The sequence below is a fragment of the Mustela erminea genome, chromosome 3 (genome assembly GCF_009829155.1).
Source record: "Mustela erminea isolate mMusErm1 chromosome 3, mMusErm1.Pri, whole genome shotgun sequence".
In the NCBI taxonomy this organism is placed as follows: Eukaryota; Metazoa; Chordata; class Mammalia; order Carnivora; family Mustelidae; genus Mustela; species Mustela erminea.
Genome location: NC_045616.1, coordinates 123,346,548 through 123,374,343, shown reverse-complemented (window position 1 = coordinate 123,374,343; position 27,796 = coordinate 123,346,548). Strand labels below are relative to the sequence as shown.

The following is a 27,796-nucleotide window of genomic DNA, read 5'->3' as shown; positions in this document are numbered from 1 at the left end:
GAGAATCTACACCCGTTAAGCAGTAAATCCGCATTGTCCTCTGGCGGGCTCCAGGCAACCACGATTCTACTTTCCGTCTCAATGAATTTGTCTGTTCTAGGAATCTCATGGAAGTGGAGTCACACTGCATTTGTCCTTTTGGATCTGAGCTATTTCACATAGCATAATGTGTTCAAGGTTCATCCATGTTGCTGCAAGTACCAGAATTTTGTTCTTTTTAACCGCTGAATAATACTCCATTGTGCGTATGTGCCATGTTTTAGTTATCCTTTCATCCACTGGTGGACATGTGGGTTGTTTTCACATTTTGGCTGTTGTGAATAATGCCGCTGTGAACATCAGTGCACATGTATGGAAGTATCTAGGGGCTATTATCATTATTATTATTGCCAAACTAACAGGTGTGAAGTGATATCCCATTGTAGTACATAATTTTACTAAAATGGGATTATACCATATATTTTCTTCTGTGCCAGGATTTTTAACCTCAGTAATACCCTGGGGACAGCTGTGTATGAAATGATGTTTTTGAGAAATTGACTTAATTACAATTCTAAGCATTTCTTCACTAACTAGTACTTTCCTCTCAGAATCAAACTCAATCAATGGCACAAAAGTCTTATGCTCACCAAAGAAAACATCTGAACCTTGATTTTGAACTCAGAGGTTATGGCCCTTTTCCATGATTATCTCCTAACCAATCACCTCTGAGACGTGCCTTTTGGGTCAGATGAACATGAAGTCAGGACTGGGGGGGATAAAGAAAGGTTGGGGGTCAGAGGATCTCCGGGATGGAAGAGACTTGCCATCCAGTCTCTGCTTCCATTCTTCTAGTGACAGAGAACTCATCCCTTTACCAAGACAGCTCATTAGCCCATTCCATCCTTGGGTACTTCCACTGACTTAAAAAGTCCTTCCTATGTAGATACAAACCCAATCTCCCCGAAGCTCCCCATTGTAGCACCTCAATCTCATCCTTGGTCACCTGTAGAGATAAGGCAGCTCTTCCAATTCCCATGAGTCTCCGGTCTAAGTCTAAACCCTTCACTATCCTGGCTGGGATTCCCCTCACCCCTAGCTGCATCCCCCACTCTGAGGACAGCAAACTCACCAAGCACACTCTCACACCCACCTCCTAACAAGAAGCCCCCTTCCCCTCCCAGGACGCCTTACTCACATACACCAAACCCGAGTCTCGTTGACCTGTTTCCTCTGGGAGTGCAGGGATTTCAAGACTGCTTTCCACAGTCTGGAAAGAAAAGCCACTTCACAGAGTGGTTAATACACATAAAGCACTCATAACTCCCAAGAGAGTATATGTGAGGAAATAGAAACAGGCTTCAAAATGTCTGAGACAGATTTATAGGGATTGAGTCACCAACGGCTGCCTTTAGTTAGCCTTCTAAAATATTGCGGTGCTGGGACACCTCCTGTCCTAGGATCTGTCTCCAGGTCACTTCAATTCCTTGTCCTGACCCCTGGTGATGGACTTCCTAGTAACAGGGCCTGCTGGCTCACAGGCAGCCAACTCCCTGCTCAGCCAGGCCCGGGGTTCTCGGATTTTGAAATGGTGGGTCTCTCTGCCACTTACACTGGTAGTTTTACTGTTTTTCTTTCCTGTCTTGAAAAAAAATCTTTGATCCTTATACAGTAGCAGGATGAACAGAAGTATAACTTGAGTTTCACAGTCTTCAAAGAGGATTTTCCCTAATTTTGATAGTTCTATTGGGCTGCTTTTAGCTTTACCCTGGGATCTGTTGGTGGTGCTTTGGAGCGCTGAACTCAAACAGTGAGCAGGGTGGGGAGGGAGGGTCACAAGCCCTTCCCTGTCCGAGATCTTCCCTGTCCAGGGATGGGCTCGTGAATGGAACCCGTGTGCTTGGTTCAGGAAGGAAAGGGATGACATCAAAGTGATGGCGGGTCTGCCATTTGTTGGATCTGGCATCATAACCCTTAATAAATAGTATCTAAGATCTACTGAGCCCTCACTCACAAGCTGGCACTGGCCTAACCCCTTCCTAGCAGGGTATCGTTTTGTCTTCACACCAACCCTGGGAGGTAGGGAGGGACTGTTTCTTGCTCCATTCTACAAAGGAGGAAAGCAAAGTTCACAGATAGGAATAACTTTCCCAGGCCCACCCCCATCCACCCTCTCCAGAAACAGCAAAGGTAGTGCTGAGCATAGCCTAAGTCTGATTCCAGAGCCTGGCCTGTCCTGTTCCCTAGGCCTGCAGGTGCCCCCCTCCTCCACCTGACCCCCATGGCAACACCACAAGGCAGGCTTGACCCATTTCACAGAGGAGGAAAGGGAGGTTCAGAGCAGCAGTTAGAAAACTGTGCCCAGACCTCCCAGCTAGGACGTGGCAAAGCCGGCAGCAAGTGCACAGGCCTCCTGACATGAAGCGAATTCTTCCCTCAGAAGGAACGAGGCAGGGGTGAAGATTTTCCTACCAGATTAGGAGCCTTTGAAGGTCACGGCTAGTGTCAGGTTCAGCACCCCACCCACCTCAGGGACACTCAGCCACCCCCCATGGGGTGGCACAAGGCCATGTGCTGGAAGGAATCCTGGCCCCGAGGAAGGAGACGGGATGGGTACAGGCCAGGGGTCTGGGAGACTGAAGGAGATTGTGAACAGAGGTAGTTGGGGTCCAGCCGGCCTGGCCACGGATGGGAAAGCTCTGAGCAACAAAGGCAGGGACGAGGTGGCAGTGCTCGACACGGGGCACAGCTGGCCACTGGCAGGAGGCCTCCACGGGCCTCAGAGAGGCTCTTTCCATGTTATGATGGCCGCTGCCCCTCGGAGGACAGCTGTCTTGGCATTCTCCAAGGGCACTGTGGGCCGCCTACACCAAGAAATGTATAAAATCAGCCTGCAAGGCAACGGGCGAGGCGAGTGGTAGAGGGTACCGCAGTGAGCAGCGAAGCCTCTCCCAGAGGTGACTTTAAGCTGAGACCAGATGCTGGAGAAGGAGTCAGCTATGGGAAATTCTGGGGAGAGGGCGTTTTTGGCAGAAAGAACTGCAAGTGCAAAGACCCCGGGCAGGAAAAATGCTAAGGAATCTACAGGAAGCATAATGAGAAAGGGGCCGTAGGGTGAGAGATGGCCATTTCTCACCACTGGGACAGTGCCCCAGCGGGGAGAGCCAGATCCAAGGTCCTACACCATCATGGCCTCCTGTGTGATGGGACAGGCAGGCCCTTTCAGTCTGGGGCCCTGGGCCTCCTTTGCACAATGATGAAGGTTTGGTCTATCGGGGTGCCAGCTTTCCCGAGAGGCAATTTAATTCCTCATGGTCTCCCGTCCCCTGCCATTCCCACCAGACCACAGGACTTCAGGAGCCAGCACTAGTGTCTTCCCCACTGGGGGTTCCCAGAAAGTCTCAGAACTTCTTCTCCTGTCCTGGGACACTAGGGTTGGGAAAGAGGAAGGAAATTCTCACACACAGCAAACTCCCAGGGAGTTTGCTCATGTTCCCAGGCTGACAACTGGCAACCCTCAGAACTCCGTCCCCCTTCCTCCTCCTCCTACTCCTACTCCTCCTCCTCCTCCTCCTCCTCCTCCTCCTCCTCTCCCTCTCTGTCTCCCTCTCTCCCCCGGCCCCCCTTCTCTGGCTTAATGACTTCCACATGGGCCTCTGGCAGCTGGAGCCAAGCCTCCCAGCATTGTCTGAAATCTCCAAATTTAGAAGAAATATGAAAATTGTCAACCACTCCTTCCTTAGGGGGTAAAAGCAACATTCGGCACCGGGGGCAGGTCAAGGCGAGGCGGTCACGTGGCGGGCGCTCGGGCCAATGGGGGGCCCCGGGAGGACTCAGCACCCGCCTCACCCCAACACCAGGCTGGCCTCTTCAGCTCATATAAGGTAAAAGGCAGAGGGGCGTCTGCGGCCAAGGAGCAACAAGCAAGGAGCTAAGGGGAGGGGGGCCCCGTGCCAGCCGTTTAAAAATGCCCCGTGGCAATGAGGGGTGCCAGAGGCCCGGTCAAGTTAGTTGAGAAGCTATGACACCCCCACAACAATCCCCTAAATGGGCTGGCCCCCGCATCCAGGCTGCAAGGAGCCACACCTGGAACAGATCCCCGGAGAGGTAAGAACCAGTGGCAGACACGGGGTCTGCAAATGTGGGGGGGCATCTGGGGCATCTTCCCCAGGGGGATGCAGTATCCAAGGGTCTGGTCCTTGCTCTCTTGCTAACCTGCACTGTGCTTCCACCTTTCTGGGCCTCAGTTTCCCCATCTGTACAGGGGCTGGACTGGATGATCTCTAAGTGCCCATCCCGCCCTGACCTGCAGTCCCGTTAGCCGGGAGGACTCCTGGTGGCTGTGATTACATGGCGGTGGAGGCGGAGGGAGCGGTGGGTGGTAATGTCCCGCCGTCCCCAGCTTCACAGCCATGCCCGGGTCTGTGCCCCGTCTCCCGGCTTCTGCAGAGACACTGCTTCTTCCCTTTTCTGTGAGGTTTGATTTCACAGCTCTGAGAGCCTGGGGCTTCTGGCAAGGAAAACTGTTTTCAAATAATGGTTTCAAGAAGCAAAGCGGGAGGCAAAGCTATGTCAGCTCAGCCTTCGGCAGACAGGCAGAGAGGCAGGAAGGTGAGGCTGCTGGCCGCGGGACGGGGACGTGGGCTCCAGTCCCGCTCGGCCTCTCGCTGCCTGGCCCTGAGGCCTTGGAGAGGCACCCGAGCCTCTCTGGGCCATCTGTATCATGAAACCTTTGGACAACACGGTCTCCATGCAGGATGTGGCTTCTTGAGTCCTTCTGGAGCCTAAGAGACAGCTGGTGGCAGGAAGTTTCCCCCAGAGTCCCTGAGCTGAGTCTGCCCTTTGACCAGAGACTTAGAGCCCAACCAGATGCCTGAAGCCCACGGAAGCTCTTGGAGGCTGAGCCTCAAGTGACAGAAAGGAGCTAAATGTTCTCTGACTAGGGCCTTGGCCAGGGAAGAACCAGCCCACAGGTCTGAGGCCTCAAGATGAGCCTGTCCCACCCCTGACCCTGCCACAGCCTCTGGTGGGGAAGGGACCGATCAGGGAGTGCAGGGCCTCAGAGTGGGATGAAGAGAGACGGACAGCAGAGGGTTTCAGGAGGGGTGATGCGGTGTGGTGGGGGCCTCCGAGGCCGGCAGGAGACGTGGGAGGCAGGCTGTGTGGGGGCAGAGGCCTGGGATCCACACTGGGAGGCATGCAGGCAACACAGCTCTTGTGAATATGCTCTGGCCACATCTAGGGCCCAGAGTGGACACAATCCTCCAGCACCAGCCCACCCAACACCCTCACCTGCCCCACTCTGGTCACATAAGGCCTGAGGCCATAATGGTCCAAAAAGACTCTGGAATCCAAACACCAGGGCCCATTCTGGCTTGTTTATCTACCAGACAAGTGGCCTTGGGCAAGTCACTTGCCATCTCTGAGCCTTAGCTTCCTCCTCTATAAAATGGGTCTGGTCTTGGTTCTAGCATCACTCGGTTGTCATGGAGAGTGAGGGACATAGGCATGCAAGGGCAGGGTAAATAGGGTGGGTGTTAGGCTACCGCCAGACCCTACTCCTCCTGAGGGGCAAGATGACCTTAGCCATGTTTAGAGGAAAGTGGGAATGAGACCCAGACAGAGAGTGCTCAGAGTTGCTAAAGGGAGAATGGGGTCTGGAAAGAGGCAGGAGGCATGAGTTCAAAGGTCAGAGGTGAAGGGACACAAAGTGGAATCAGCTTGAGATGCCTACAAGGCTCGGTGAGGTCTCCTTTCCCGCATTTATAGCACATGGTGTGGGCAATGTGTCCCTCGGTGTGGCGTCTGAACCACAGTACCCTCATTCACTGACAGGGAGTCTGGGTGGGGTCCCAGAAATCTGCATTTTCATTTCCAGCTCCCAGGAGAATTCCCACACAGACCTAGTTTTGGGAATGCTAGGCTGTCGAGCAGCCTGGGTCCTTCCCAGACATAGCTGAAGCAACTGCATCCCTGATCAGAGAGCACTGCTCTGGGTCCCTCAGAGAGCGGATGCCTCGGCTGGGATGGAAGCAGCCGCTCCGCCAGGCCCTGTGCACCACAGTGGTACAGAGAGCATTCTCTCGCGATTATCCCTTTCTGGGCAATCCCGAAGGCCTTTACGGAAATTCCTTCACTTAGTCATCACAATGACCCTGTGACGTGGGTGTAATCATGATCCCCATGGTACAGGTGAGGGAACCAAGGTGAACTGGCTTGACTAATGTCACACTGTCTTGTGCCAGCTGCCTCCGGCAACCCCCCCCCCCGGCCCCCGCTCTCTCTCCAGGGCTCTCCCACCCCCTGCCCTGCCCCTCAACCACTCCATCCCAGAACTGCCTGCAGACCCTCCAACATTACTTGTGAACGTACCCAGAAGATTTCCTGGGAGCCAGGTATCAGGCTGAAGGGCTGGTGGTCTCATTCCATCTTCCTAGGATTACAGAGAGGCAGGAATCCGCATCGTTCCCTTATCCCTAATTTACAGAGAATTTCCTGAGGTCACACGATGAAAACGTGACAGAGGGGATTTGAACCCAGTCTGCAACTCCAGAATGTTTGCTCTTAGCCGGCCCAGCCCAGCCCCTCTGAGAGCAGTGACGAGGAACCCCACTTCAGAGAGGAGACGAAGCTAAGAGCATGACCTCGCCAGAAGTTGTACCCCCATGTTGTATTAGTTCAAAGCCACTGCTCTCTCTTCAGTCCCGCTGCTGCCGAAGGAAGGAAAGGACCTTGCTTGTCGCTGGTCCCTAAGAACCACCCTGCAGCTCTTTGAGCAAAATCAGCCCTTACCCAGACTGGCCAGTTGTGGGCAATTGCTGGTATGCATAGCCCTGAGGAGTAGAAAGTTCAGGCCCAGAGCTACAATGGACCCTTGGGGCTGTATCTGATTCCCCATGTGAGCCTCAAGGAGCTACGGAGATGGTCACTGAGGTCCTCCCCACTGGGCTACCCCTGGGTCCTGCCTCAGTCACAGCTTTCCAAGAGAACAGTCTCCAGGGCGCAGGCCCACGGGGTCATGCAAAAACCGTGATAAAGGCTTTTCCAGATTATTGTCATTATGACTATTTTTGTCTATGTCTCCCGGGGCCCAGGAACCCGAGTTTCTCTGGAATTGATACCTAGAGAGCTTGCTGGGTTCCGGGGTACCTGCCTGTCAGTTTATTTTCCAAAGTGGCTAAACCAAGTTATACTCTAACCGGCTGCATCTGAGTGTCCCCGTCTTTGGCCACACATAACATTGTCAGATTCCTTGAAGTATATACGTCAATATGTTTTATTTTGTCTCTTTCCAATTTGTATAATAAAGAATGACAGGAGGGTGCCTGGCTGGCCCAGTCAGTCAGGCATGCAACTCTTGATCTCAGGGTTGTGAGTTCAAGCCCCGTATTGGGCCTAGAGATTACTTAAAAAAAAAAAAAAAAAAAAAGGTAAGAAAGTACAATGCTGCTCACTACGGTCCATGTGGGTATCTAGAAATGCACACAGCATGCCCCAAGTGGCAAAACACCCAGAAGACTCTGGGGGCAGGAGCGAGCACTGCCTGTGTGGCCTATCCCCAGCCTGAGAGTACACAATATGTCCCAAGCAGAGGCCGCCAGCCAGATCATCCACTGGAATTCAGGGGAAAGAGCCCATGGTGGCTGCCGTATCCTGACGGCCTGTCTAGACAGGCCCCATGGGCCTTCACCATGCATGCAAGAGCCCACAGAGACGGCCCCCACCCCGTTGCAAAAGAGGCTTATGGACAACCAGGCTTCTCCACCAGAAACCTTGTGTCCAGTTCAGAACATGCCTTCGTGCACAGCACCAGTCTCCCATTCTCATGGCCCATGAAGACCGACTCATCCAGCCCCCTTTTTGTCCAGATGAGGAAACTGAGGCCGACCCCTGAGCCAGCGGGCTTTCAGAGGTCCGGTGAAACTCTGCGCCTAGGGAAAGAGGGGACCGGGGTGGCAGGTCAGAGAGTTGCCAGAGCAGAGCTAAGACACAAGAGGCTGATGGTTGAATTCTAGATGATCCTCATAGCACCTGTGATGTCGGACATACTGAGAATGCCTGAGTCGTCAGGGATTGGGGTTGTCTGGATTGAATGGGTTAAGACTCCTGAGACCCTCAGAATAGGGGCTAGCACAGGAAGTGCTCCACAACCACTAGTTGCTAAAACATGATAACTGGGGTCCCCCGTCAGCCACAGGGGACAAGTCTTGAGACCCCCAGTGGATGCCTGAAACCACACTTAGGACTGGGTCCTAGGCGTACCATGCTTTTCCCCATCCACGCAAACCGATGATAGGGTTTCATTTACACATGCGTCCCAGTAAGACATCAACAATAACTAATAATATAAAGAACAATTACAACAATCCACTGTGATAAAACTTATAGGAACGTGGTCTCTCTCTCAAAATCCCCTACTGAGCTGCACTCATTTTCCATGTGATGCTTCCTGGGAGAGAAAGTGCCTATGTCACCATGTCGGCACCGTGACATAGCGTTGGGCCACCCCTGACTATCTGAAGCTAATGCAGAAGGTGGGTCATCTGCTTCTGGGCAACAGCCGTCCATGAGAACCAGAGCTGGGGAGAAGCAGGGACTGCTGTACTACAGGCAGCTTCTTCGGGAGGGAAGGAGGTGCCGTAGCGGGCTTCCACTCTTCTTTCCCCCAGGAGGATAAATGACCCTTGTCCCCTCAAAAATAACAATTGCCATATACCAAGTCTTCCCAAGGGTTGGGCCCTCTGCCCAGTGCTGTCTGAGGTAAGTACCATCCCCTCTCTGGGGACCCAGAGGCTGAGAGATTTAGTCGCTTGTGCAAAGTCACAGAGCTTGTTAGAGAACAAGCCAGAGCTCAAACCCAGGTGTGGCTGACCCCGGAACCCATGCCCTTACTTACACCCCAGCACAGGCCCAGGGACTCTGTGAGCGAGAACTGGTCCTGGTTCCTAGTGGTCTAATAGGACCGACTCTTAGCATTTAGAAAGGGCACCGTTGGAAGCCTGGTGCCTCCTTCTTGACTAAGTATTCTTATGGTAAGGGGATAGATAGAGCCTTCCCTCCCCACACTTGCTCAAAAATGTAACCTCAATCAAACAGTATTTCTTGCCAATGAGCGCCCCTTAGTCTGGGCTGAGTGCCTTTGGGAGCCCCATCAGTCCTGGGTGCCCCCGACCCAGCACAGCCCATCAGAGATTTGAGGAGGGGGCAGTAAGCTAGACCAAGGCTGGAAGAAGCAGCCTCCCCCCGCTCCTCGTCAAGTGCCCAATAACGGCCACAAGCCTAGGTTCCCTCCTGAATGGCCCATCTCTGCCCCACGCCATGCTCCAAGGCGGATGGAAAAGCCCCAAACTGGAAAATATACTGTGAGTTTAACAGGGACACAGCTCAGCTGCACTAGCTGCCGCCCCATACCATCCTCCTCCTCGTCCTCATTCAGGCAAACGGGGAAGGAGGCAAAGTATCCCAGAGGGAGGCTGGCATCGCAGGATGGCGTCAGAGTGGCCATGGCACCCACCCCCAGCTGGTCTACCAGGGTCAGAGGGCACTGACCAGTCTTCCCAGAGACTGCCAGACCTTGAGCATATGACCCAACAACCTCATGGAGTCCCAGGGTGTCTGCTGAGATAAGCTCGAACAAGATGGGGAGAAAGGGAAAAACTCAGGCTAAGACTCTGACCCCAGTTCTGCAGCCCACACACTCGGGTAAGTTCCTCTGTCCCTGTGGGCCTCTCGGGCTGTGATGGTCCATGATTTGGGATGGGAGGGAGAGAGTTCGGGTCATCCCACGCGTGACGATGGTTCCCCAGACGCTCAGGGAAAGAAAATCTGGGGTGGAGGCAGTCAGAGCAGCAGAGGTGTGCTTTGGATAGAAAGAGAAGAAAGCAGAAGGCTTTTCAGGTAAAGAGTTCTGTGTACAAAGGTGTGGAGGCGGGACCGGAAGGACATTTTCAGAACAGCAAATGATCCCGTTTGGCTGGAACAGGGTAGGTCTAGCAGCTCAGTGGGGTTTGAGGCTGGCAAAGTAGGGGAAGATTTGGCCCTGGAGTGACTTGAATAGCCTGCAACCAACCTCCATGGACCGGTGGAAGTCCCCGCTGGCGCCTGTCTCTGGGAGGGAGGCCCTTTCTTTACTTAGCCTGTTTGTCCCTGGGCCTCCATACCACCAGGCCAAGAGCCCCAGTGCAGGGGAGAGACCTGGGGACTTGGGCATTGGTGACTCTGAGATGTCAAATCACGGGACAGGAGACCTCGGGGTGGGGTCAAGAGGGATAAGAAACCCAAGGGCTGTAGTCACCATCTGTAAACCTCAGAAGAGTTTTCTAGGGAACAGGATCTTGTTCCTTGTAGCCCGAAAGGACGGGACATGCAGCCCCAGAGAGGCTGATGACAGTGGGATATTAGGAAGGAGTCTCCAATCCTGTGTTGAAAGAAAGATAAGGTGATTGGGAAGCAGTGAGCTCCCCATCACCAGAGTTATACAAGCTTAGCACAGACACTGTGGAGACAAATCAAACATTAGAGGAGTCGGGGCCTCATGGCCTTTCCCACCACCAGCCTGGGTCTTCGCATCACAGCCCTAGCTGTCTTGGGACAATCCTTAAGGACTGAGTTCCCCTGCCATTGGGATGTCAGATTCCCAGTTAGGGATTACATCAGTTCTGCCCTGACTTCACAAGGGCCCTCGGGGGACCCTCCTCCCTCCCACTTCCTTTCACCCCACTGCTGTGTTTTGCCCTTCCCAGGGAGCGCCAGCACTGACCAGGGAGACCTGGAGCCTGGTTGTAAGACTGGATCCCTGGGGGACACTCAGCCGATGGCCTTCCACCCGAGCGGGAATGAGGCAGAGGGGGCCGGGGTCCTTGGGAGTTCTGTTCACACGCCCTGGAGAGTCTGCATGGAAATTCCAGGAGGGTCACAGGAAAACTTCCAATTTAGAACAAGATGCTTTATTTTTGGTCCCCCTTTCTTTCCTGTCCCTCCTCTTCCCCAGCAGTGGGTGGGGGTGTCGCGGGAGGCTGGGAGAGGAAAGCAAGCCTCTTCTTTGGGCTGAGTCACAGAAAGAATGAGTGTGGAGAGATGGGGTGTGGGCAGATGGGAAGAGGAACCATACAGGACCTGGGGAGGTAGACGGCCATGTGGGAAAGAGTCAAGGGGATAGCCAGGCCCGGGCGGTGTCCTGGGCAGTGAGCACGAGGGATGCCTGGACACTCAAGACCAGAGCTCCGTGAACTATGGGTTCAAGCTGGGGTCAGAGAATCAGCCCGGGTTCCCAGAATAGACAGAAGGTCTCCGGATGGGGGCTCCCAGGAGTCTCAGGCTCTGGGTCCCCATCTCAAGGGACTATAAAGCTACAGAGCAGTACTAAACCCAACTCATTCTCCCTGGTGATCTGGGTAGGTGTTTAGTAACCATTCCTGGCATGGAATTTTAAACTCCTCCTGTCATAATCCTGTTAGAGCCAAAAGGCACCTTCAAGAACATCAGGTCCCGTCCTCAGGTGATAGATGCAAACAAAACCTTGAGGCCGAAGGCAGGGAGGGCCTGGCCCAAGATCACACTGCCCGAGTGGCTGCCCAGCCCTGTACCTCCTTCCCTGCCTCTTCCCTGCCTCTCTCCAGAGATAGAAACGATGGTATGGTCCTCAAAGCCAAGGAAAGGGATCAGGGGAGAGGGAGGTGCCCCGCCAGGATAGAACTATCTCCAAAAAGTAGGCAAAGGGTGATGGTGTGTTTGAGCTCTGGCAGCTTTGCCCAGGAAGGCCCTTTTGCTGGCCAGAGAGAATCCCCCAAACTGTTGGCTGCTGCAGAGGGAGGCCTCCTGCAGAGGAAAGAGCCCAAGGCTGGGAGGGGAAGCCCTGGGTTCTATTCTTGGCTCTGCCCCAACCCTCCACATAACCTTGAGCATGACCATGAGCCTGAGGCCTTTCCTAGTCTTAATGTGTCTGGGGAAGGGCTGGCCCCAACCAGCTTAAACAGTCAGAGGATCCATTCGTGATCTACCTCAGTCTCCAGTGAGGCCTCGTCTCTGTCTCCGTCCATCTGAGCTTTGGCCCCAGCGCAGGAAAGTAGGCCAGGCCCAGGAAGAAAACAACAGCCTACAGATTCCCCTCTGCCTGGGGCAGCATATTCTATGCCCAAGCTCTGCCATCCAGCCTTGGAATTCCCAGAGGCCAAAAGCTAAGAAGGCCCTTCAGATTACTCCAGTGAGAAGACCTGAGACCAGAGCGAGCGGTTCAGCAGATCGCTCAAGGTCACACAGCAAACTGTGTGCAAACAGGGAAGTGGGTCTTGGGTCTCCTGATGCCCAGGCCAGTGCTCTCTCCACTAACCACACTGCCTGTTAGAATAATGGGCTTGTGAGCCTGGGATCTATTTACCTTGACACCTCAATTGTCCCCATAGGGAACCTGCAGTCTCTTACCTTCTCTGGGATACAGTTTCTTCTAAAAACAGGGAGATGGGGTAGACCAGATATCTATGAGCCCTTCCACCCCCATCACTAGGGCTACACCAGGACCCCGGGCTTTCCAGGGCAATCACCTCAGCCCTTGCTTCACAGGGGATGGAGCTACCCAGGCTAGGACATCCTACCAAATCACAACCCCCACCCAGACTGTCCCACTCCAGACCCCAGGGCTGGGCTTTGTCCAGAACTACAGGCTCTGGCCCAGCTCCCCCTCTGAGGATCTGAATTTTTCTTACCATAAAAGGGCAAGCATGCCTCTCTCCCGTTCCCTGCTGCCAGCCCCGCTGGGGGAAAGGCTGAGCTATTTTTAGAAAACTCAAGGGTTTGCTCCTGAACTCAAGATGGAGTCCATCTGAGCCTTTAGCCGGAGAGCCCCTTCCCCATCTCCTCCGCCCACCTTCTCTCCCTCCTCCCCTCTCCCCGCCCCTCACCCCCTCTTCCCTCCCTGCTTCTCTCCCTCTTGCCCTCACTCTCGGTCAATCTCTCCTCCTTTATTCTCCCCTTCTCCTCTCTCTTCCTCCCTCTCACTTCGCTCTTCTCCCCAGTATCGGAGCCAGCTCCCCTCCCCCAACTCCCTCCTTCAGATCTTGCTTTGGGAGGATGGAGAAAGTAAGACATCTGCACCCCCATCCCCTTCTTAAACACTATTTACAACATAAATTCCAAACATCCGCCATCTGGTTCTAGGAAGGGCCAAAAGATATTTAGAAAAGGAAGTCATGATTATTCCATCTTCAAAGCCAAAGGAACTTAAAGGCCCCCTCTCTCCCGCCTTCCTCCCAGGGCCCCTTTGCTAAGATCTAACTGATTAGGCTCCCTCAGTGAGTAGAAAGGGTCAGTCCCAGCTGGGCCTTTGCTTGAGTCCCTTTGAGCTGGTTGCTTCTCCTCTCCGAACCTCAGTTTCCCTATCTGAGCAATGGGTGCGTGACTAGAGAGCCTGCAGCACTAACGTCCTAAGACTGAGTCCTGCTGCAGAAAATCCACCTGGTCCAGGTCCCTGGGGCCTGCTCTGGGCTGAGCCGTGGGGTGGGAAAGAGGGAAAGGGAGAGGCAACTGCGCCAGTCTCCACCCTGAGGCTCGTTCTCTCTCATTCCATGAGATCATGGAACATCGATGCAGAGCTTCCTTCACGCTGACACTAACCCTGAAGGAATGGCCTGGTCGAGCCTTCCCCCCACCTATCTATCCGTGGAGCCCAGACCCTTCCCACCACATCACAGTGAGGCCCAGAGAGGGGAAGGCACTTGTCTACAATCACACAGCCTGTTTACAGGTGACCTGGTGTCTAACCTGCTGCTTTTTCCAGCACATTCCAGAAGAAACCAGCATTTGTATTATCCAAAAAGCATCACTCAGTCTCAGCAAACTGGGACCCTGGAGGTTCTAGTTCTTTGGGAAGTAGACAGGACAGAAGGGAAAACTATTCCCTTTGTTATGTTTCTTTGTGTGTGTGTTTTTTTTTAAACAGACAGCATGCTAGGGGGAAGTACTGTGGACAACAGGCACAACAAAGACCAAAATGAGAAGTCTCCTTGCTTCTGGAGATGCACAGCCTTGCCAGGACCCACACGCCTCCATCTACACTGAAAAATGCTTTCTCTGCTCACAACCGCCTTTCCGTAAAAAAGAACACAGGCCTGACACAATGCCATGAGACACTGACTCAGGTTGTCCTTCTGTAAAAAAGGTAGCAGGAATAGTCGGTCTCACAGGGGAGCCGTGGAAATGTGTGTTGGGCTTGCCACATGACCTTGAAGGCATGTTGTAACCTCTGCTGGCCTCGGTCTCTTCATCTGTAAGATGAGAATGACAATGGTAGCTAACTCCTGAGGGACTGTGCAAAATCCTCTGTACAAGAAAGTACTTGGCAAGTGTTTAGCACCTTGAAAGCTATTGTTATGATTACAGCATGTCCCAGTGTAAGTCACGATATGATGGCTATTGTCACTGTCACTACGTGTCCCTGGTTTTGGTCTCACTGAAAGGTCAGGGTGTAGGAGAGGCATGGGGATCCTCTGCCTGCACCACCCCTGCCCCAGAGTCTGAGCATCTCGAGGCAGCCCTGATCTTCTGGGCCAGGCAGGTGGGGGCCCCTTTCCTCGCCCTGTCCTCCTTGTCCTCCAGGACTCTCCATTCAGCCTCCAACTGCATTCCCAGGGTTGGCTCAAAAGTCCCCAGCAGCCGCCTTCCCTGGGGAGGAAGTAGGGAGCGTGTGAGGCTAGTGAACTTAGCCGGGGTGTCGAGGGGGTGGGAGGGCGTCCTGGGAACAGAGGCCCAGAGAAGCCACATAACAGAGGGGCCATGGAACGGGGCCCCACACGGTAGCTCCCACCCCCAGCTTCCACATCTTCTCTGGATGCCTCTCTGGACCTTTGCCCTCATCCTTCCTGCTTCCCTTTCTCCCATGCCTATGTCTCGCTGCGGGCCCAGCCCTGGGCTCATAATGGAAATCGCAGCCATGTACGTGGGCTCACGGTGTGCCACCAACTGAACTTTGACTTTATCTGACGTTCACAGACAAGCCTGAGGTTGGGGCCCAAGTTCAGAGAGGTGAAGCCACCGGCTCTCAACCACACAGCTTGAAAGAGCTGGGGGCGAGATTCAGGGCAGATCCACCTGGCTCTGGGGCCTGTCTTCTCTGCTCTTTGCAAGTAAATGGCAGAAACCCCAGGACCCTTGAGCCCAAGGAGAGCATGGGCTGTAGGACATGCACACGCATAAGGGAGCCAAGGAAGGGGAGCTGAGGGCAGGGAGCCCTCTCCAGAGGGAGCCGATATGGGCACAGGTTCGTGTTCCTGCACGGAGCCCTGACCTTAGCCCTCTCCCACTGTGGTGCCATCTGGCTCGCAGATGTGGCCCATTCCCAGGCCCTTGTGTTCCCTGGAAATGAGCAAGGCCAGCAGAGGGCACAGTGGCTTTTGCAATGACCGTAACGATGTGAGTTTTGTTTCAGGGTCAACCAGCCGGCTGCCCCTCTGGCTCCAGAGACAGCTGGAGGGAGCATGAGCAGCCCCAGGGTCAAGCTTGCCTCTGGTTCTCACTAGCAGTGACGAGCCTGGGCACGTTGCAGGGCGTCTCGGAAGCCCAGTTAAGCGGGGAAGCTAGTCCTACCTCTGGCCATGGTTGCGAGCACACCTGCCATTATGGAAGGAGGCCCTTTGCAGGGTGAGAGCCTCGTGCAGCTGGAAGTGGTCACAGGTGGCCCCAGTGCTGTCCTTTCGGCCTTGGCCATGGTTTTAACCCCAAGTTTTGACCTGTCCCTAATCAGCTCCTTTCTGACATGTGAGGCTGGAGGTGGAGCCATTTGTCAAAGGCCTGCCGGGAAACTTCCTTCCAGAACCTTCTTTCGTGATGGGGCCTTAGTGTGCAGGGAAGGGAAAGCGGCCCCTCTTGCTCTCAGGGCTTCTTGCCCCTCACAAGACACCCACTGAAAACCAGGCAAGCAAAGTGGCACCATGGCTGCCTAGGGCCCAGGGAGCAGGCTCTTTGGGGCCTGGAAGTTCCCAGCACTTTCAGCCTGCAGCTTCTGAGGACCCAACTTAAGGCCAGGCCCATCCTCAGGACCTTGGGGCCCGGAGGCCCAGTCAGGACCCCCAAAGGGTAGGCTTTGGCCAGAGGGCACCCCAGCATCCTTCTAAGAGGCCATCGGTGTCTTTGTTTCTCACAGGCAAGGCGCTGGCTGGTGGGAGCCACTGCTACGACCCTGCGGAGAGGGCCCTCCTGAGGACCAGAGAGGAGGGCGGCAGCAGGGGTCCCCAAGAACAGAGCCGTGAGTGTCTCCCCCGCCCCCACCCTGCGCCCACACCCCCTCTATAGCCCCACCCCTGCCGCCGGAGGCCCAGGCAGGAGCCCTGCCTCTTAGGGCACATTCCCTATCCCAGCCCTCAGAATGACCGAGAAACCAGGTCTTGGGAATGGGAAGACTTGAAGGAAGGCCCCTGCTGGTGGAGGGGGTGCTGGCAATTCAAGGTGGCTAGGCATGGGTTGTGGGCGAAAAGAAATGGAATCAAAGAAGGGAAAACAAACCAGGAGGCAAAAGTCCACCCCATCCCAGGCTCCCAACCAACTAGCAAGGCAGAGCCTGTGTGCTACAGAGAACAGATTTGGGGGCCACATGGAGAATGACAGCAAGTATCCCTGGGAAGGAGTAGACAGGGCCAGGCTCTAGGACCAGGTGAATCCAAGGTCGGTCAGCCTGGTGATAACAGAACCAGCTCCCAGAGGTTAGGAAGGGTCCGGGAGCTCAGGCTGGAGCCTGGGGTGTGTAGCGCTGGGCAAGAGTGAGGCTCAAGAAACCAGAGCAGTAGCCGCCCCCCACAACAATCCATCACATTCTTCTACACTTGCCAGTTTCAGTCCCTGGCACGTGAAGCAGGCAGGGTGAGGTACAGTCTCCGTAGGACAGGTAGAGAAACTGAGGCACGGGGAAGTAAGTGAAGGAACTCTCACAGACAGTCAGTTGCAGTGAGGGGTTCCGGCACCAGATCTCCTGAGGGTGGAAAGAGTGGACAACAGGATCTGGGAGTAGGAGGAGGACACATGGCTCTGGCAAGAAGCTGACCCTGTAGGACAGGTGAAGAGGCCCAGGCCTGGCTTACATAATGCAGCACACCTGTTCACCTCGGCACGGCCCATACCTGCGAGCAAGCGGGTGCTCCAAGCACAGCGCACACACGCGGCGCTCCCTCCCTAGCCAGCGAGCCTCAGAGCCTGGGTCTAAACAAATTAGATTAAGAGGGCTGCAGGCACCTTGCCGCCATCCCCCACCCCCTGCCCCCACTGTCCAGCCCCGACACTGAGCAGGCGTGCGAGCTGCCAGCTGCGGTCTCTCGGCCACGCTGACAGCCCGGCCTCAGCCCTGGAGACCTGCCCCCAGGCCCCAGGAAGAGGGCCTCGGGTCGGACAGGATGCCAGGATGATGGATGGGCTAGCTCAAGAGCACACAGGATGTCGGTGCTTGTGCAAGGCTCGTTTCTGAGCTGTTCCCAGCAACCCACCCCTACCTCCCCTCCCGCAGCCTCTCCCGAGATCTTGGCCGCCAGGGCGCAGAGCCCAGGCCCTGAGCAGATCCACCCTCCTCCCTCAGCCCTGCAGCTGGGCAAGCGAGAATGGCTCAGGTTGGGAGACACTGGCCTGGGGATGAGACAAGGCAGGCACTTCACAGCGAAAAGGGACTTATGAACAGACAATGCCAATTATAAAAGAGACATCTCTGTGCTTTCCCATCCATTGTTTTGCTCAATCCTCAGAGTGGACGTGGCAGTTGGGAGATGATGCCCATAGGACAGTTCTGACTACTGAGGTCTGCTATTAAATGATTCCACGACTTCCCTTTCCTGAGCTGAGTCTGCTGTCCAGCCCTGTGTGAGGTGCGGGGGACACCTAAACAGGACAGCCTCCTTCGGGCCGGGGCCCTGGGCACTGGGGCCCCCTGGTCTCCTATGACACATGTAAGCGTCTGAGTGTTATCACTTAGAGCAGCCTCAGCAATCAGCCCATCAGAACACAGACCCCAAAGTCAGCCCCAAGTTCAAACCCTGCCTTGCTCCCTTTCTAGCTGGGTAGCTGTGGTCCAGCTGGCCTCTCCAAGCCTGTTTTCCCTTCTGTGAGATGGAGTACAAAACTCCCCCTTCGTGGGGCTGACTGTGAGGATTAATGAGTATTTTTCCATACCCCCTTTCGACACGGGGAGAAACAGAGGTAGAAGAGGGAGAGGGCTTGGCCAAGGTCACACAGTGAGTTGGGGATAAAGTCAGGACCAGGTTGAGACCCACCCGCCCCCACCCCGTCCTCCCAATATAAATCCTCCCCACTGGCCCCACCCCAAGTAACCCAGAGGCCAGGCCAGCCTATATAGGCGACTCTGGGGACATGTCCTGGGATCCACCCAACACCTTCAGCCCTGCCCTGACCTCTGCAGCACCAGAGTCCCAGGTGACCAGCCGTGGCCCCCAGCCCTCAGTGGTGGTGGAGGTGGGGAAGCACAGGGACGGGCTCCCAGCCCAGAGCGGCCTGGCCATATAAGGGAAGAAGCCAAGGAGGCCTCCTCACTCGGGCCTGGCGAGAAAACCCAGACAGCCACTGTTTATTTTCTCCTTCCCAGCCTCCCGGAGCTTCCCAGGAAGACAGAGGTTCCCCCGTCTCAGCTTCACGATATTTCCTGAAGACAGTGGAGAGAAGGGAGGGCAAATTGGCCCATTCTCTGGGAGCAACCCCCCCAGCCTGCCACCAGCCAGCACCAGGTAAGAATCTGCCCTATAAGAGACCAAGGCCACCTGTTCGACCATCTCCTTTGACAGAGGGGATATGGAGCCACAGAGAGGGGAAGTACCTGGGAGAAGTGACCACACCAGCTGGTGATAGAGCTCAGGTCTCCCAAGTGGCCCCCTATCTCCTGACTGGGGACCAGGAGCCTCTCGTGGGGCAAGTGGAATAGGAGGGCTACCGACCAAGAAGACCAGGGGTCAGGGCCAGCACTGTCTGCCTGCTGGGCACGTAAGAAAGATTCAAAGAAAGAGTTCCCAGGGCAAAGAGAGCCAAGAGGGCACCCTTCCTGCATCTCTGCCTCCCCTCCCAACCCACCAGCTCCTCCTCCGGGAAGCCCTCCCAGTTTCCCCCTGGGACAGGAAACTCTTTGTCCTCTAAGACCTTGGCAGTCCTTTCTCAGGCTCTCTCTTGTGCCACTTGGGTCTGCCCCCTATTGACCTTGTCAGGGATGTTTTCCTTCCATCTCAGCCTGATTGCGTTCCTCCAGGGCAAGGACCCAGTCAGGTTCAGTCCCACCTCCCCTTGGCAGGTAGAAGATGCCCTAAGTTGACTGAATGTCCCAGTGAAATATTTAGACCCTGTCCCAAACCCAAAGGATTGCTGACGTGGCTGGGGGAGGAGACATTCAGCATAGAGGTTAAAATGAGGGCGCCGAGGGTGGCTGTTCTGAGTTAGGAACCCAGCTCAGCTCCTAACTCCATGGCCTTGGAAAATTCCCTTCCCACAGAGACTTGGAGACACGGGATTAGCACAATTAAAATAGTCAATAAATGACTGTTCTTATAACAGTCAACATCCCCAGATTTTTCTAGATACAAGGGAACAGGACGGTGCAGCCTATACCCAGAGGAGAGGGAGCTAAATAATATTCTCCCGGTCAAAGTTTGCTCATGGAGCCCCTCTCCCTGCATCAGAGTTTCTCCCACTGGACCGTGGGGTTGCCTCCCCATCTACTTCCCATCGCCATACCCAGGAGAGGCGCCATCTTTGCTACAACATTGGGAGCCTAGTGGGGTATGCTGGAAACAGCCCTCAACATCCCTGCTTCAAGCCGGGCTGTGACAGTGGCACCATCTCCCCTCCACCTCGGTCCTCCACGTGGAGGTGACAACACTGCCCCAGCAGCCTCCCTGGCTGAGCTGAAGGCTAAACGCAGAGGTTTCCCCAACCGCCACCTCTCAGACACCGGCTTCGGTATTCTTCCCTTCTCTGCAAATGGTCTTAGTATCTGTACACTTAATAACTTTTTTTTTTAAGATTTTATTTACTTATTTGACAGAGAGAGAGAGAGATCACAAGTAGGCAGAGGGGCAGGCAGAGAGAGGGGGAAGCAGGCTCCCCCGCTGAGCAGAGAGCCCAATTCGGGGCTCGATCCCAGGATCCTGGGATCATGACCTGAGCCAAAGGCAGAGGCTTTAACCCACCAAGCCACCCTGGCACCCCAGTACCTGTACATTTAAGATGAGTCATTTGTACTGCCCGTGAAAACCTGTAACACTGCCCATCATGAGGAGATGAAGGTTAGAGGAAACGGAGCGAAAATGGAACAGTGTTAACCCACTTCCCCCCCTGGTCCAGGGCCTTGGAAGGCCCTGAGCCTGAGGCCTGAGGCCTGAGGCCTGAGAGGAAGAAGCAGGAGCGAGCAAAGTGTCAGAGACAGGAAAGCACCAAACAGGCTTTGTCCCCAGGGTAAACGGAAAAGCAAACTGACAGGTAGTAAGTCGGATCACTGCCTTCCACAGGCAGTGAGTGCGGCGCCCCACCCCACGTACCCCACAGAGCTGTTCCCTCTCTGTGACCCCATCTGCCGGTGCTGGGGATGGGGGAGGCCAAAGTCAGGCTGAGAAAGGCTTTGGAGACCGTTGTGCACCAAGGAATGCAGGACTAGCTTTATCAGCTCTGTTCCTGGTCATGAAAGTTCACTTTGTTGGGACTACCCCCGACCCCGGCTTCTTACTGAAACCTCTGAGTGGGGCAGGCTGAGCATTTTTTCTCACGGGGCTGTTGGTGGGGGGCATCCAAGAGTGGAGTGGACAGGCTGTGGGCCTGGTGGGTCCCGACTGGAACCACTCCCCAGACAGATGCAGTTTGGAAAGATTTCCTACAAGAGAATTCCTTATTAGAGAAAGGCATTTCTTTGGCTGGGATTCCCTCAGGAAGGGGCTGTCTCGCTCAGGGGGCACATGGGGACTGACCTGCCCCAAATGGCAGACCTGAAAGAGAGACACTCTTCGGATCAAGGCCAGATTTCAGATTTCTGGTAGAGGCCTAAGAGACACTTTCTTTTTAAGGAGGTGTTTTTTGTTTTGTTTTGTTTTTTGTTTTTTTGTTTTTGCTTTCTTCCAGCCCTAGGAAAAGTCTACACACCCCTCCTTGGGCCTTCAGATATCTTTGAAAGTATCTGTCATCTGTTATCAAGGCCATAGCAGTAGACATCCAGCAAAGCAGGAAGGTCCTCCGGGGGTGCCCTGGGAGCTTGGTGGGGCGGGAGGAGCAGAGGGAGTTCTGCTTGCTCACTCAGAGGTTCCCACACAAGCCAGGTCTCAAAAGGAAAATGAATTATCTACATGGACCATTCAGTCATCCATCAAAAGGCATTCCCTTGGGCCCATCACCATGTACAAAGACCTCAGCAAGCCCCAAGGATACCCCCAAATTAACAAATGTGGGCGCTATCCCCAGGGAAATGCATACTAGCCAAGTCAGGCCTGGATACGGCTGGAAGCTGCTTTCAGGGGTGAGCACAGCCAGCAGCCGGGTCCCTTCCCTCCCAGGGGGATTATGCAGCCTACAGGTGTAGTGCAGGATTAGAAAGAGAGCCCAGCATGCATGAGGACATGGACCAGGGTGTCCCGATGTCTGAGGAAATCAAGGAGGGCTTCCCAAAAAAGGTGGCCTTTTGAGTAGACACTGAGCTCACAAAGAGACGGGCAGGGGGCACAAGAGGGAACAGCACAGCCCCTGAAAGCCCAGAGGCAGGGGTATGGGGGAAGAGGAAGAGGCATCGGAGTTTTTGGTGAGAGTTTCAGAAATGAACCAGAAGGAAGAGGAGCACTTTCACGATCTTACTTATGCATGGAAGAGAAATGACCATGCTTACATTTGAAAACTCACTCTGGAAGGGTGTCTGGGAAGTTGGGGAGGGGGCAGTGGAAGCAGGGAGAACAGGTGGGAGGCCAAGGCTAATGTTTGATGGTGTAAACTATCAAGCACTGTGAACGTGATGTTTGGCTCAAGTGTACAGAGCATAAAGGTGGGGCACGGGGTCACCATATTGGGTGAGTCCATTTATTGGAATGTCTAGAACAGGCTGCTCTTGAGACAGAAAGCGGTCTGCCCAGAGCCGAGGGTGGTGGGGGTGAGGGGCAGATGGGAGATGGGAGGGGCTGAATGATAAGAGGTTTCTGGCTGGGGTGATGAAGTGTTCTCAAACTGATTGTGGCGGTGTTCGCACAAGTGGCAAATGTATGAAAAACCGTCTCATTGTACATTTTGGGAGGGGGGGTTACCTCTTCATAAAGCTGGTTTTTAGCAAAAGAAAAGAAAGGGAAGGTGGAGGGCTGGTCCCAGAGGGCTGGGAAGCCAAGTCACAGCAGTATTGGGAAGAATGGGGCTGCGGCCCCGCTGACACCCCGTCTCCTGCCTAGGGTGGAACCCCGCCAGCAGCTCCCGGCTCTGAGCCGCGCCCTGTCTCCCAGCCTGAGGTGCAGTGCTGCATCTCTGGTCAGTTGGGAGTCTGAGATGAAGCACTGTAGCTCGGGAAGGGAGAAGTTGGTCTGCCACCATCACCCTGGATGTGGTAAGTGGTGACGTTGCTTGGGGATATCGGGAAGGATAGAAGCGTTTCCAGTTTCTGTGACACCGCCGGGCCGCTCATGCCGAGGAAGTTTCTGGACTCAAGTCTGACCCATGCCATGATCGGCTTCATGATTCTGACTGACTCCTGACTCCTCTGGGCACCCCAGTGGGTCCATCGGTAACTGAGGTGTTGGGGGACTCTCCGGGGGCTGGTACGCGACACCCTGCCTGTGCTTTCTCTTTCCGAGCCCATGGTGGACACTGTCCATCAGTCACGGCATCCTTTCTAGAAGAGTTCAGAGGTGCCTCTGGAATCCTCCTCGACACTAAGTCGTGGAGAGCTGCTGCTAATGATTCAGAACTGAAAGCTATTTGTCATTTGTGGATTGGACAATTCCTAAAAACACTTGCGTCCCTAAAGACAAAAGTCCTGAACTTTGAGTCGGGCTCCTCATTCTTCGGATGCTTAATCTTGGCTCCAGGTTATTGCCTGAGCCAGTCCTGACATTACACAAATGACCGGCCTGTCTCAGAGGTTTCTGACAAGCAAGAAATAGCAGAGAATCACCAGGCTAAGTGCCATCTTCTTTAACCTCCCTATGAGCTTGGGAGGTGGCCAGTGTTATTGACCCATTTTACAGATGAGGAGACTGAGGCTCAGTTAAAGCCATTCTTCCAAAGCTATTATGGTTGTGTCAGCCAAGGTTATAGCCTAACCTGCCTGCTTTCAGGTTTGTGTTCTTACCCAGTCCAGTGCATATGATTTTAGAACTGGAGAGGGGGGAGAGCGGGAAGAGAACATACTAAAGAAATCTGGTCTTCTCCTTTCATCTTGGGTCACTTTTCACAAAGACCGATCTAGGGAGTTTCCACTAATCCCATGGACGGCCTTACTCCTATCCCTAGTCCCAGACTGCATCTGTCACACCTTATCCGGGAGGTCCTTTCCTCTCCCATTTGACAGCTGAGGAAAGCTGAGACTAGAGACTTGCTGGAGATCCCCAGGGAGGAATCTGCTGGACACTGCGAACTGATCTGCCCAGGGTTTAGACTCAAACCCTCCCTCTGGCTGGAGACTCCAGAACATACACAGTCCCGGCAGTCATGGGAGGGATACGGGGGGCTGGGATGCCACCAGATGGTTTCTGGTCAACAACACGGCCTCTGACTACAAGAAAGGTACTTTCCAGGGCGCTTGAAGTTCCAGTCAGTGCTCCTGCTGGAGCAATCAGACGGTCTTGCACCCCGCGGCGTCCACACTGACTCCTGCAGATGGGGCTGGGCGCAGAAGAAGACTGTCGCCAGTCCTTAGGGACTCGGCAGTGCCTTGGTGCTGAAGGCCCCTCTCTCACCTTGTCCTCACGGTCCAGTTTTCCCAGGAATCCCTTAGATGCTAAGATGGGGATTCCTGGAAATACTGTTCTTGAGGTCATGGTTTAGCAGCTGGATTCACCTGCCCCAACCCGAGCTGTCCCCGTGGGACCTCCGCTCAAGCTCGGGATGAGGCTCAAGCAGAGGCCATACACTGGAGGTAAGAGGGCTTGCACACGGTGTTCTTGACCTTTAAGCTGCTTTTTCTTTCCATTTTGTCCATTTCGTAACATTCCTATGAGACTGGATGAGGGAACCTCACCACGGCTGTACTCTTGGGAAATCTGTGCAGGCACTCAGAAGAGGCGTGGTTGAACCAGGTCACCATAAAGTATGTGCTTCCTCCTGTCCCCACCCCTGTCCCTCACCCCACTTCCCAGCATGCCTTGCGATGGGGGACAGGATATGGTATCTACATTATTGATAAACTAATAAACACACACGAGTTTATTTTAGTAGTTTATTAAAGCAGTTAGATAAACTAAAACCCATAAGTCTTAGCTCAATTTGCAAAGCAACCACAGAAAAATGAAAATAACTTTGTTCATCAAAGCCCCAAGACAAAAAAAGCTCAGAGCGCCCTCTTGTGGTGACACCTGCCTCTACTTCCTTCCCGGAGCCCCGCAGCCTCTCTGACACACACAGCACACACACACACCCCATTCCCCTTGCCCCGGGCACTTTGCGCCCGTGAACGCGGTCTCCCACCCACCATCTCATTACCTATGATGCCTCCATCACTTAGAGTTCAGTCCGGCTTCTATAGCCTGGCTCTGTCCTCACAGCTGTCAGTGTGGTTGGTGAGGCTGAGAGGTGACGTGACCACCTCAGGGTCACCCAGGCAACCAAAGGCAGAGCCAGAATTGATTCCAAGTTCAGCGGCCTGTGGCAATTCCTTAGCCAAAAGCAAAAACTACAAAACAAACAAACAAACAAACTGTCTGAATAGACACAAGGAGTGCGGACAACTCGATGCCACAGGCCGAGGTCCTGCCGTTGAACTAGACCTGCCGTTGAACTAGACCTTCTCGAAAACCCTTCCTAGTGCTTTCATGGAGCTGGTAGGTAGCTCCGCCTTCATGGTAGGCGGGTGCCACAGCCCCAGAATGCTCACCTGCGGGTCTGGTCCCCATACTCCGAAGAACAAGACGGCTCTCACATGGGGCTCTAGCTGTCCTCCTAACAGACCATACTGAGGACCTTAATGAAGGATGAGGTCCCTGCCTCCTCCTTCTATATACAGTGGAGCTGGCCTGACCACAGAGACAGCTGACTTGCTCTCGATAAATAATAATAACAATAATAATGATGATGATGATGATGATGATGGCGTCCATTTGTTCAACGTTTACAATTTCCCAGGCACTATGTTAGACATTTCCCAGGCACCATCTCATTCAGTCCTCACTACAGCCCAGCAAGGGAGCTGCTATCACTCACTCCACTTCAAAGACCAGGAAGCCAAGGCGCAGAGAGGTTCAGAGACTTGCCAGGTCACCCACCTAATAATAAGCTGGAATCACATCAAGTCTGTGTTTATGCTTTTAACCCTCATGCCCTCCCTCCCATGGGCCTGGCACCAGCACAGGCTGGAGGAGCCCCTGCGCACCTGCCCTCCTCTTCTGTGGAGCCGGATGTCCCTGTGGCCGCTTGAGAGCTGCAGGGAGGAGGTGGGAGAGGCAGGCCGAGGACGAGCCCCTGTTGCTGTGCACTCCACTCCCCTCATCCCTACCATACACCCCCAGTTTGTTCACTTTTGAAACAGGACCCAGAAGGTGCTCACTGGCCTTGTCCTTGGGGCAGGTCCTTCTAGAACTCCCACAGCACCCCCTGAGGAACTTATCGCCAAGCAGTCTTACCTGCAGGCAGTCTGCCTGGGGCTTCCTGTGGGGGAGAGGGTAAAACAATCCCTCACTGAGACCCAAGTGGTCCATCCTGTGCCCTGTGGTTCTAATAAAGTGATGGACCCTTGCCTTGTGTCCTGTTTCTTCCTGGGAACATGGGGGAAGGGGGAGGAGGAGAAGGCAGGGGAGAACCCAACAGCCAGTTTTAGTTTGTTTGGCCCATTGCCAAAGTTCCACAGACCGGGGGGCTTAAACCGGAGAAGTACATTTTCCTACACTTCTGGAGGCCAGAAGTCTAAAATCAAGGTGTCAGCAAGGTTGAGAACTCTCTCTCTTTCTCTGGCTTGTAAATGGCTGTGTTCTCTCCGTGTTCTCACTCGGTTTTGTGTCTGTGGCCTAAACCTCCTCCTCTTGTGAGCCAGTCCTATAGGATCAGGGATCGCCCAATGACCTCATGTAACCTTGGTTACCTCTAAGGACTCTCTCTCCAAACACAACCACAGTCTGAGTTACTGGGAGTTAGGATTTCAACATGAATTGGGTGAGGGAGGACACTCTTCAGCCCAGAACGAACCCCCAGCTGAGATAATCCCCAAGTGCCTTCACTTTGCCAGCCATTTCCAGGGGCCAGCAGAGATACCAATCAGGACCCGCATCAGGGCAGGACCCCCAGCAAGCTTTCATGCCACGTCTAGGAACACCCGGCTATGGCCGGTTAGGGAAGGAAAGAGTTCCATGAGGTAAGATCCATTGGGGTGGGACCAAGGCATCAGCCGAGGAGCCTAGCCACGCGGCAACCTGTCCCCTTGAGTCCCAAAGGTGTGACTGAGCAGGTCAAATAGGAAATCACACCCCATAGAAGTGTTAAGGTTCAGAGTGAACTCCGGACTCCAGCTGTACTGGGCATCATCGCCAACACTTGGCGTCGTTCTAAATGCAGTCGCTTCCCCTTTAGCACAATCCTCCAAGCTCTGCTACATTTGGAGGGAAAACAAGTCCAACCACCTGGCAAACAACCAGTTACCTGACAACTCCCAGACCCACACGGCCTCTTCATGTCTCTCCTTTGCCCTCCAGCACAGGCTGGGAGGAGCGCCTGCACGTCTGCCCTCCTCTTCTGAGGAGCCGGATGTCCCTGTGGCCACTTGAGAGCCGTAGGGAGTTGTGGGGAGAGGCAGGCCGAGGGTGAGCCCCTGTCGCTGTGCACTCCACTCTCCTCATCCCTACCCCCAGTTTGTTCACTTTGAAACAGGACCCAGTCAGATGCTCACTGGCCTTGTCCTTGGGGTGGGTCCTTCTAGAACTCCCACAGCACCCCCTGGGGAACTTATCGCCAGCTAAGGTGGGCCTTCCTGACAGGGTCGCACACTGTGGGCTGAGGTGGCCGGGCGCTGGGGGTGCGTAGGAGTAACAGCAAGTATCCAACAGAAGGACGACCCTCTCTGTTCACCTCAGTGAACTCTGCCGGCCTTCCCTGGGAGACCCCGTATGTGCATCGGGCGCGGGGTCTACAGCAGCCAACAAGGCAACCAGAGGACTCCTATGTTGTGAGTCTTCCATGTTGAGACTCCATCACACACACACGGAAGCATGAGATCCCGCCTTCTCTCGCCAAAGGTCAGTGCTGAGACCACTTCTGAACACTACCCTCAAGCAGCAACAGCTTTTAACGCATCCCTAAATGCCACAGGCCTCCATCCTGTGAGGAGACTGAATTGGCACCCCTGGGAACAAGTCTGGTGACATATCCCAAGGACTATAGGCTCAGGCTCTTCTGGCAGGACAGTGTACACCTCCTTTTCCTGCTGGGAAGCCTGGACCTGGTCCCTCCTGGAGGAGAGGCTGAGGGGACATGACTGGGGCAAGAGAGAGACGGTGCCCCCTCGTGGCCTACCCTGGAAAGACAGGCCTCCTTGCTTAGAAGGACTTCTGTTACTAATTCTCACTGACCATTAGCTCAATTATCAGTGACACATTTACGTCGGATTTTGCATTTCAAAATGCACTTTCCATTCCATGACCTCATTTGATCCTTGCAATGAGGTGCATGTTGTCATCTCACTTTCACAGAG

At 54.3% G+C, this 27,796-nt stretch overlaps 1 protein-coding gene and 1 long non-coding RNA gene across 5 annotated transcripts in view; one reads left to right on the top strand and one right to left on the bottom strand.

The window, feature by feature from the left end:
• Positions 1-12,787, bottom strand: part of IL17B (interleukin 17B) — a 38,359-nt gene extending 25,572 nt beyond the window's left edge. For 2 of the 3 annotated variants that reach the window (XM_032337363.1, XM_032337364.1), the window contains exons 1-2: positions 12,681-12,787; positions 9,529-9,607 (exon numbers count right to left, since the gene is read on the bottom strand). In XM_032337363.1, coding sequence (XP_032193254.1) covers positions 9,529-9,607; positions 12,681-12,697 — 96 coding nt within the window. In that variant the 5' untranslated portion in view covers positions 12,698-12,787. The remainder of the gene's footprint in view (positions 1-9,528; positions 9,608-12,680) is intronic. The other variant, XM_032337367.1, reaches the window with a different exon arrangement.
• Positions 3,831-26,362, top strand: LOC116586866. 2 transcript variants are annotated; one of them, XR_004284179.1, is made up of 4 exons: positions 3,831-4,086; positions 16,112-16,213; positions 18,548-18,686; positions 22,359-26,362. It is a non-coding gene; the product is annotated as an uncharacterized LOC116586866 (long non-coding RNA). The 2 variants fall into 2 exon arrangements; XR_004284178.1 differs by lacking the exon at positions 22,359-26,362 and having other exon boundaries at positions 3,832-4,086; positions 18,548-20,011.
• Positions 26,363-27,796: the final 1,434 nt, after the last annotated feature.